The 10,246-nt window shown below is 44.1% G+C and overlaps 1 protein-coding gene across 4 annotated transcripts in view; it reads right to left on the bottom strand.

The window, feature by feature from the left end:
• Positions 1-856: 856 nt before the first annotated feature.
• Positions 857-10,246, bottom strand: part of LOC113409509 (cAMP-regulated phosphoprotein 21-like) — a 146,868-nt gene continuing 137,478 nt past the window's right edge. For all 4 annotated transcript variants that reach the window (XM_026663511.1, XM_026663512.1, XM_026663513.1 and 1 more), the window contains 2 exons: positions 5,096-5,247; positions 857-1,648 (listed from right to left, as the gene is read on the bottom strand). In XM_026663511.1, coding sequence (XP_026519296.1) covers positions 1,391-1,648; positions 5,096-5,247 — 410 coding nt within the window. In that variant the 3' untranslated portion in view covers positions 857-1,390. The remainder of the gene's footprint in view (positions 1,649-5,095; positions 5,248-10,246) is intronic.

Here is a 10,246-nt window from a genome sequence, read left to right as displayed (position 1 = left end):
GTATTAGAATTGGAAAAGGTGCAGAGAAGGGCAACAAAAACGATTAGGGTACAGAACAGCTGTCATATGAGGAGAGATTAAAAAGACTGGGACTGTTCAGCTTAGAAAAGAGACAACTAAGGGAGGATACAATAGTGGTCTATACAATCATGGCTGGTGTGGAGAAAGTGAATAGGGAAGTGTTATTAACCCCTTCACAAAACACAAAAAGCAGGGGTCACCTGCTGAAATGAATAGGCAGCAGGTTTAAAACAAATAAAACTAAGTAGTTTGCACAACGCAGTCAGCCTGTGGAACTCGTTGCGAGGGGATGTTGTGAAGGCCAAAAGAATAACTGGGTTGAGGAAAGAGTTAGATAAATTCATGGAGGATAGGTCCATCAGTGGCTATTAGCCAAGATGGTCAGGGATGCAACCCCATGCTCTGAGTGTCCCTAAAACTCCAAAAGCCAGATGCTGGGAATTGATGGATCACTCAAAATTGCCCTATTCTCTTCATTCCCTCTGAAGCATCTGGCACTGGCCACTGTCAGAGGCAGGATATTGGGCCAGATGGACCATTGGTCTGGCCCAGTGTGGCCATTCTTATGTAGCTTAAGATCATCTTTGGATCCTCTTCCCAGCTGCACTGAGCACTTCCTGGAGGCAGTGGAGCATCTGTCCCAATATCTCACACCTTTCCAAGCTGACCCTGAACCTGCATGTTGAGACCCAGCTTAATGCCTCTCCTTCAGCAAATTTCAGCAAGCCCATCATTAAACAGCTTTCCCATTAACTAGACCAGAAATCAGGCAACACAAAAAACAAAGGAAAAAGACATTCAAAAAGAGAGAGGAGAACAAACAGGTGGTAGAAACATGACCTTTCTCCATGAGGTCAAATAGCTTTATTGTGATTAAACACTACAATACAGTATATGTCCATAAAAAAACTCTATAGTGTATATAAATTATTCCTTCCATTCAGCAATTCTTTTTTTGTCTTTTTAAATTTCCATTACAGCTTTGGTACAATGTGATTTTATTATATATTTTTTTAAATACTTTTAGCTTCACAAACTCAACACAAAGTACAAAACTAATCCGAATCAGGGATATTACAATCTACACAGTGGTGTTCAGTGGTAGGAAAAAATCTTACCTCAATGAATTCATGTCACTAGCTAAGCTATAAAGGCATACCTAGCAGACATGACAAAATATGCACCATTAACCAGCAAACATCTTTTTAATTTAATTTTTTTTACAGAATTCCAGCAGCAATCACTTGAGCACTGTCAATACTTATGTCCCCAACTGATTATCCTGTTGTGCTCCTCTTCATTTGAAGGCCATGAGTTATTTGTCAAATAATGCACCGCTATCCTTGTATATCCACACTAAGCCGCAGTATCAGTACTTGACCTGCCACCCTGTATTGTTAATACTCGCACAGTTTGTCCTGCAGCTGGCAGTGATAACTGGAACGTTATTGGAGGGGCAGTGTGGGGCAATCAACCTTAAGTTGTTCTGTGGGGTGGGAGGTATGACATTACAGTAAACAGGCATTCCAGTGGCTGTAATTGTTCCTTGACCTGATTGATTAGGTAGCATGATTGGTTGTTGATATGATTGTTGTGGCAGTCCTTGAGAACCCTGCGTCATTGGCACCTAGAAGACAATATATGAAAAACAAATTGGTAAATTAGATCCAAATGAATTAAAGTATCCCCAATGTATTCCGAATTGCACATTCCCTTTTATTTTGATTTGCATGTCCAGTGTGTTTTACGGGGCATATCACTTTCTTCTATTCAGAACTACCACAAAATCTACTGTTGATTAGCCATGGGTTGAGGAAGAAGCACTGGTCTACCAAGTTCATTTTGTACTGCTTATGCGAGGGATGGCCAACCTGAGCCTGAGAAGGAGCCAGAATTTACCAGTTTACATTGCCAAAGAGCCACAGTAATACGTCAGCAGCCCCCGCACCAGCTCCCCCCCCCCCACTCCCAGCGCCTCTCACCCACTGGCAGCCCCACAGATCAGTGCCTCCCCCTCCCTTCCTGCACCTCCCGATCAGCTGTTTCGTGGGGTGCAGGAGGCTCTGGTGGGGAAGGGGGAAGGAGCGAGGGCACGGCAGGCTCAGGGGATGGGGTGGAGTGAGGGCAGGGCCTGTGGCAGAGCCAGGGGTTGAGCAGTGAGCACCCCCCAGCACATTGGAAAGTTGGCGCCTGTAGCTCCAGCCCCGGAGTCGGTGCCTATTCAAGGAGACGCATATTAACTTCTGAAGAGCCGCATGTGGCTCCAGAGCCACAGATTGGTCACCCCTGGTTTATGCAGTATAAAATGAATGTAAAGCAGCTGGAAAATCTCTGCTGATGTAAAGCTGGTGGTCCCCAGGAGTTTCCCATCAGTGGTGCAAGTTTGCAGCTTTAACTTATGCCAGGGCTGGCCAGTTGCAAATCAGTTCTTCCTCTCCTCTGTTCCTGAGCAGAGCTGGAGTGTATTGGAGAATCAAGACCACAAACTATTTTGTTTCTGTTGAGCCAAAATCTCATCTGTTGGGTTTTGTGTTTGCAGAACCAGATGTGATTCTAAACCAACTTCTGTTTTGTTTGCACATGGACGAAAGGTTTTGGTGACACGTCTCATCCTTGTACTGGGAAAAACAGGGGTGTTATGAATCCTCTTCCTATTTTATCTAAGTTCAGGTGGGAGGCTAAAAGGAGGAAGGTTTTGTTCAATGAGGTTTTCACCCCACACTTGCCCTGCACAGGTTAATGTAGACTAAGAAAGGGGCCAATTAACCAGACAGGCCATAGCTGAGGGAATCAGGTGGCTTAAGTAATCCCCTGACTGAATAATGAGGGCACCCAGCCGAGGAGGAATGAGGTGGGCTGGCTTTATAAAGGCAGGAAGTTGGCCACAGGGAAGTAGTCTGCAGTCACTTTCTGGGTGAAGGATTTGGGGGCTACAGAGCCAAAGTAGGCTACAGTTACTCCCTGGGAGGAGGGAGTTTGGGGGCGGGCAAACCCAGATAATTGGGGGAGCCAGAAGGTTAGGAAAGGCTCAGGAAAAGGCATTAAGGGCCAGAAGGGAACAGACCTTGGCTGCTAATTCAAGGATCCCTGTCCTGAAACCTGGAGTAGAGGGTGGGCCTGGGCTCCCCTACCTGCCGCTGAGGAAGTGTATGGGAAGACTGCCGGAGCCCGTTCGCAGAGATGAGACTTTGATGCCCAGAATGGGAGGACATGTGACCTAAGTTCCCTCTAAACTGTGCAGCACAGACGCTCAGGGTAGCAGTAGGGAGAGATGCCTCTCCCCAAACCCTGGACCTGCTGCATTGTCACTCCTGTGGCCACGATCTGGCCCAGGCCAGCCACCCCTCCCCTGAACCTGCCGCGGCTGGGAGATGGGCACCCCTCCCACGGCCGGGGGACAGGCGCCCCTCCCCAGCTCCAACCCAGCCCAGCCAAGGTGCTGCTGCAGGGAGAGAAAGCTGGGGGGGTCCTCTCTCCCACTGTAGCCCCAGAGAGCCCCACTGCACCCCAACCCTCTCATTCCCAGCTCCACCCCAGAGCCCGCACCCCCAGCGGAAGCCCTCAGCCCCCCGCACACCAATCCTTTGCCCCAGCCCAAAATTCATTCCACACATGGGTGGGAAAAATTAGAGGGAACACTGCATGTGACTTGGGCGGAGGGCTCGCTGTGAGCCAGGAAGAGAAGGCAGGGCGTGTGGTGAGAGGCAGAAAAGAGGTGTCGGACCTGGAATCAGCTAATCCCTGGAGTGACCAGGAGGAAGCGTACTAGCTGTGAGCAGACCCCACGACATGTTGATAAAAGGTTCCTATGTTAGCCCATTTCTATTACCATTGTACTGTGTAACTATCATTTGAATGGGTTAAAGATACTGGCTGAGATTTTCAAAGCCGCCTCGCTATGTAGGCTATAACTCAGATTGATCACCTACTAATATGCGGCACTGTCAGATCCTAGCTGGACCAAAATTTTCCATGATCAGTGCGTGCAAAGGATCCACATAGGCTACACTTATATAATCTCACACTTCTGTCTTTAACCCAAGCAAGGGGTCATTTACCCACAAACCTGGGGCTAAAGGACAGAAAAACAATTTCTACCAAACAATCATTCCCCTTCTCCTCCTCCTCCTCTTTCCCCCACCCCATTTCCAGCAGACTTATCCTTATACTTTAGGCAATAGGAACAGACTATGGAAAAGATGAGAGGCCTCACAACCACCACATGCTTTTAAAATGAATTAATCTTCCTTTGGTTTTCTAGGAACTAGTGGAAAATAGAAGCATAGGCCCTCTCATCATCACACAGGCTCTCGTGGTACTTCAATCAATCTAGCTGAAGTTGAGAGTCAAGAAATCTGTTTAAAATCAAGTTACCGCCTTTCTTCTCAAAGTCTAACAAACATAATTCCATATGGCTAGTCTGTCTACCAGTACACACAGCGTAAAGTCTGTTTGATTCTGGGACAGTGTCCCCTTGTGAAGTGGCAGGAGCCTCCGCGGACATAGGTGCTGGAATGAGGGGTGCTGCCGCAACCCCTGGCTTGAAGTGGATTCCATTATATACAGGGTTTACAGTTTGGTTCAATGGTTCTCAGCACCCCTCCTATACAAAATGTTCCAGCATCCTTCTCCACAGATGAGTAATTTAAAACTGGATTAGACAAAGGACTCATATGCATGGTAGGGAACAATCTTGCATTGGCCTAGGGATGAACAAAACAAATTTCTCTCATGTTCTCTCTCTCATTTTCTAATTCCAGCTCCTCAGGGAAGGAACCAAGTCTTCCTTTATATCCAATGCAGAGCTGACCAGTTCGACCATAATTAATATAATGATCACATCAATGTAGTCTAATGTAGAATGAAAACGGAAGTACAAGGGAGGTTAAAGACAGCATGTAGAGTGCACTAGATTTGAGTCAGACATGTGCATAATGAGCCCTGAAGCCAGAAATAGGCAAAGAAATATTTTTAAAAGATTAAATCAAGACAGCTCACCCGCCATGACATGACACTATCATTTACTGTAAGTATATATTTTCGAAGAGAGAAACTGAGTACAGTTTGTAAGTACCTGATAAGACGACATGGCTGGATACTGAACCATCATGCCTTGCACCTGATTTCCCTGCTGATTATTCATCAGGTTCTGACTTTGGGGAGGTTGCTGCATTCCCATGAGTCCTTGGAACCCTTGTTGCTGATTAGTCAAGACAGGCTGATAACCTGGAAGAAACAATCATTTTCACTTGGCTGTGAATCATCATTCATGGAGGCAAAACTAAAGCCCTGTTTAAAAAAAACAGGTTATCCCATCACATGTCCTGTGCAATCTCATCCCCTTTGAGAGAACCACTACCGGACATAAAAATCTAGGTGAATATAACGCTCAGGAATGGAGGTGAATTGACAATTCTATAAGGTAAAGTACTGTATTTAGACACAGAACAGGGGCATCATGTGCAATGACAGTGTGAGTTTCCCTACACTGTCCAGCTAATGTTCTTCAATCCTGAGCCAGAGACATCCCCGAGGGACACTTAGCTGAAACCACAGTATTTGACATAAGACCCTGAACAGACATCAGTTTTTAATGACTTTTGGCCACTTAGACTTAAATCCTAGACCTATTGAATTCAATGGCAAAAATCCCATTGACTTAAAGGGAGCCAGGATTTCACCATTAGTATCTAATTACAAAGTCCTCGCTCAGGCAATATTTCCATTGAAGTTAATGGAAGTTTTTGCCTAAATAAGGACTGAGGTTTGTGCTCTTGTGCTGGCTCCTAAACAATGACTTAAAGGTGAAAGGCTCCTTGTTATGTTATCTATTCCATGAGCCATCAAGTCTCTAACGAAGTGTGAAGATACTAGCGGAAGTGAGAACGGGAAAACAATTTTTATCACTACGGACATACATCTCTGCTTCCTTATGAGGTTTGTCATTATAAGGTTGCCTCTAATTTATGGCTAGTGCATGCTGATGCTCATATTTTGCCCTAGTGACTTATTCAGTGCCTAGGAAAGAGAATTTTCTAATAATTTCAAGCCAGGCACTATCTGGGGTTCTTCACTGTGCTCCAGTGTAAATAAAGCCAAGGCACAATTGACCACGAAAGGCAGCATAGAGAGAGGAAAAATGACTTCTGCTTCCAGTTACTATCAGCTTTGCATGCAAAGCCACCACAATGTGATAGGTTTGAAAATTTCGATTGGGACTGCTCCTTTTGTAACGTGCTGTCCCTTTATGGGTAAGCGAGTGGGGCTGAGCGCTCTGCAATGAGTAGCAGCATGGAAAGGAGAGAAGGAAGAGAACCGGCTGTGACCAGTGGCAGTCTTAGGAGATAGTATGTGCCAGTGTCAGTGGTTTCACCAGTACCATTTGAACAAGGGGACTGGGGAGTTTTATTGAAGAGAGGGGGCCTGCCTGCAGTAAAGACAGCAATCGGAGGTGGCTGGACATGTTGCACAGAAACCAGGTGTGGAAAACATAGAAGGATCCCAGCCCTACAGTGTATCTCCAGCGAAGGAAAAGTTGTAAATCTGAGCTTATTTTTCCTTAACGATACCTCTTCCTCTCTAGTTTTGTTGTTTAACATTCAGTTATGCATAGCACAGCACTCTCTACTTTGTGGTGGTCGTCTCTGAATAAGCATACTTCAGGCAAATAAGAGTTATTACAGAGAGCAAATACTGTGTTATTTCCATGTGACAATATAAGTGTCACATCTGCTCAATTTATATTCATGAATACAGTGCGTTTTTCATTATACTCCACAAATTGGAAATCATCATCGGGGCATTTCTTGATTATATAAAGAAATATAAAGTAACCAGCGACACAGTATATGCCATATCATTGTGTGCAGATAGCTTTCCTCTTAAGATTTTTTATACAGGAGAAATGTATGGCACCTCTGACCAGAATTTTTGGCTTGCTTCCCATTAAAAATGTTTCCCCAATAGATATGAGATCAGCATTTCCAGTAAATCTAACGATGAAAAAGAATTAATTCCCTGGGCGACAAATTAATTTGGCTGAAATAGCATCATATCTCTCTCAAAGGCACTGGGATTATTAGACTCTAATTTGCTGCTTTTCCACACAAACCTGGTGTCAGCATATTGCCTAGTCCTGTAAATTATCAACATCATAAATGTGAAACACTGAAACTGAGTTTGCACAAGACATATGTGTGTGTGTGCGCGCGCGCGTGTGTTTCACATCCTCTTCTGCCCCTGCGTCTCCCTTATTTGGGGTGATGTCATACATTAAAAAGCCTAGCATTACACATCTGGGATTTGAAGGACTGAGCTAAAACATGTGGAATCACTTAAAAGTGGGAGCAGAATTAATTCATTTTAATTCACCTGTTTTCCCCAAAGTACCACCATACTTCAAGTCTACTCTGCAGAGGACAGTCAACTGGGGATTAAGATGACAGCCTATCATAGGAGCGGAAAAGAGATTGCAGGAAGAGGACATCAGGTAGCAATGTGACACACCTATACAGTAAGGCAATTGGTGTCTTAGATAAGTAGGGTCAAACAAAGGAAAATCTTCTGTTATCCCTCAAAAATACAATTGGATTACCACAGCTATATACGGCTGTAGTTACACGTGAACTATTTGTATGTGGTTTTACTTCTAGTTGTACAACGGATTTGGTCTATTTCCACTGACTGAATGAGCTCAGTGGTAGGTAAGGACACTTGTTAAATCTTGACTTCAGCTTACTATGATGTGGAACCATTGTGTATCCATTCTTATGCAGAATATATGGGAATCATCCCACTGGAAGATTGTACCTCATAACCTCTGCCCTAGCAAAATCCATACATAAAAATCACCACTACATCAGCAGTAAAGTACTGGTTGGCACTTAGTGATAAGCATGGATTACCATTGCTTATGATAGGTAAGGGAATGCACAGAGGATGGTGGAGGTGGTAGGTGGTGGTGGTGGGGGGGTGACTGACAGGTCAGAGATGAGATCCCCTGGACAGCACAAGTGCTTAGAGTCATAGAGTCACAGACTTTAAGGTCAGAAGGGACCATTATGATTGTCTAGTCTGACCTCCTGCACAACGCAGGCCGCAGAATCTCACCCACCCACTCCTGCAACAAACCCCTAACCTACGTCTGAGCCACTGATGTCCTCAAATCATGGTTTAAAGACTTCAAGGTGCAGAGAATCCTTCAGCAAGTGACCCGTGCCCCACGCTGCAGAGGAAGGTGAAAAACTCCCAGGGCCTCTGCCAATCTGCCCTGGAGGAAAATTTCTTCCCGACCCCAAATATGGCGATCAGCTAAACCCTGAGCATGTGAGCAAAACTCAACAGCCAGACACCCAGGAAAGAATTCTCTGTAGTAAATCAGATCCCACCCTATCTAACATTCCATCACAGGCCATTGGGCATATTTACCGCTAATAGTCAAAGATCAATTAATTGCCAAAATTAGGCTATCCCATCATACCATCCCCTCCATAAACTTATCAAACTTGAAGCCAGATATGTCTTTTGCCCACACTACTCCCCTTGGAAGGCTGTTCCAGAACTTCACTCCTCTGATGGTTAGAAACCTTCGTCTAATTTCAAGTCTAAACTTCCTGATGGCCAGTTTATATCCATTTGTTCTTGGGTCCACATTGGTACTGAGCTTATATAATTCCTCTCCCTCCCTGGTATTTATCCCTCTGATATGTTTATAGAGAGCAATCATATCTCCCCTCAGCCTTCTATTGGTTTGGCTAAACAAGCCGAGCTCTTTGAGTCTCTTTTCATAAGACAGGTTTTCCATTCCTCGGATCATCCTAGCAGCCCCTCTCTGTGCCTGTTCCAGTTTTAATTCATCCTTCTTAAACATACTGCACACAGTATTCCAGATGAGGTCTCACCAGTGCCTTGTATAACGGTACTAACACCTCCTTATCTCTACTGGAAATACCTCACCTGATGCATCCTAAGACTGCATTAGCTTTTTTCACAGCCATATCACATTGGCGGCTCATAGTCATCCTGTGATCAACCAATACTCTGAGGTCCTTCTCCTCCTCTGTTACTTCTAACAGACGAGTCCCCAGCTTATAACAAAAATTCTTGTTATTAATCCCTAAATGCATGACCTTGCACTTTTCACTATTAAATTTCATCCTATTACCATTACTCCAGTTTACAAGGTCTTCCAGATCTTCCTGTATGATATCCCGGTTCTTCTCTGTATTGGCAATACCTCCCAGCTTTGTGTCATCTGCAAACTTTATTAGCACACTCCCATTTTTTGTGCCGAGGTCAGTAATAAAAAGATTAAATAAGATTGGTCCCAAAACCGATCCCTGAGGAACTCCACTAGTAACCTCCCTCCAGCCTGACAGTTCACCTTTCAGTATGACCCGTTGTAGTCTCCCCTTTAACCAGTTCCTTATCCACCTTTCAATTTTCATATTGATCCCCATCTTTTCCAATTTAACTAATAATTCCCCATGTGGAACCGTATCGAATGCCTTACTGAAATCAAGATAAATTAGATCCACTGCATTTCCTTTATCTAAAAAATCTGTTGCCTTCTCAAAGAAGATCAGGTTGGTTTGGCACAATTTACTTCTTGTAAAACCATGTTGTATTTTGTCCCACTTACCATTGACCTCAATGTCCTTAACTACTTTCTCCTTCAAATTTTTTTCCAAGACCTTGCATACTACAGATGTCAAACTGACAGGCCTGTAGTTACCTGGATCACGTTTTTTCCCTTTCTTAAAAATAGGAATTATGTTAGCAATTCTCCAGTCACATGGTACAATCCTTGAGTTTACAGATTCATTAAAATTTTTTGCTAATGGGCTTGCAATTTCTTGTGCCAGTTCCTTTAATATTCTTGGATGAAGATTATCTGGGCCCCCCAATTTAGTCCCATTAAGCTGTTCGAGTCTGGCTTCTACCTCGGATATAGTAATATCTACCTCCATATCCTCATTCCCATTTGTCATCTTGCCATTATCCCTAAGCTCCTCATTAAAGACTGAGGCAAAGTATTTGTTTAGATATTGGTCCATGCCTAGATTATCCTTAACCTCCACTCCATCCTCAGTGTTTAGCGGCCCACTTCTTCTTTCTTTGTTTTCTTCTTATTTATATGGCTATAGAACCTTTTACTATTGGTTTTAATTCCCTTTGCAAGGTCCAACTCTACATGGCTTTTGGCCTTTCTCACTTTATCCCTACA

This window comes from Terrapene carolina, unplaced genomic scaffold, assembly GCF_002925995.2.
Source record: "Terrapene carolina triunguis isolate 2854851 unplaced genomic scaffold, T_m_triunguis-2.0 Scaffold33723, whole genome shotgun sequence".
NCBI classification, from domain to species: Eukaryota; Metazoa; Chordata; order Testudines; family Emydidae; genus Terrapene; species Terrapene triunguis.
Note: the sequence above shows the minus strand (reverse complement) of the source record. Positions and strands in the feature narration are given on the sequence as shown.